Source organism: Egretta garzetta, unplaced genomic scaffold, assembly GCF_000687185.1.
Source record: "Egretta garzetta isolate BGI_Z169 unplaced genomic scaffold, ASM68718v1 scaffold2, whole genome shotgun sequence".
Lineage (NCBI taxonomy): Eukaryota > Metazoa > Chordata > Aves > Pelecaniformes > Ardeidae > Egretta > Egretta garzetta.
The window spans coordinates 552,747-553,193 of NW_009258894.1; the positions used below are offsets into that span (position 1 = coordinate 552,747).

At 53.0% G+C, this 447-nt stretch overlaps 1 protein-coding gene across 1 annotated transcript in view; it reads right to left on the minus strand.

Moving 5' to 3' along the window:
- The window catches only part of MEIS2 (Meis homeobox 2), a 177,923-nt gene that overhangs the window by 163,584 nt on the left and 13,892 nt on the right, over nt 1-447 (minus strand). Inside the window, exons 2-3 of the mRNA XM_035889783.1 lie at nt 310-373; nt 33-83 (exon numbers count right to left, since the gene is read on the minus strand). Coding sequence (XP_035745676.1) covers nt 33-83; nt 310-373 — 115 coding nt within the window. The remainder of the gene's footprint in view (nt 1-32; nt 84-309; nt 374-447) is intronic.

A 447-nucleotide genomic window follows, 5' to 3' on the forward strand; every position in this document is an offset into this window, starting at 1 on the left:
GCTTGTCCCCCACCCGCCTCTGTGGCTCTTACCTTTTCTAATTCCAAAAGGTGAAACCTTAGTACTTGTATTGCTTGGATCATCTGCAAGAAAGTTTTGAGCAAGGGGTTACGTGGGAGACAGGAGCACGGGGGCCGCGCAGAGCCGCGAGCCCGAGTGGGCGAGGGGGAGAGGGGGATTGTCAGGGCGCGCAGTCATTATCCAGGATTTTAGCTCATTGGTCACGCTCGAACAATTTTGATCAACTTTAACCTAAGCACTTGATTTTTATCATATTTAGTCCAGGAGCGGTGATTAGTGCTTTATTACCGCGATCTTGGAGAAAACCTCTTCCTCTTTGCCTCGCTCCCTCTCAACACCCCGGCCCTCATCTCTGAGGGTCCACAGAGAAGAAGTCAAACACACACTCCTACCCCCCCACACCTCCCGCCCCCAGGAGAAAGGGGG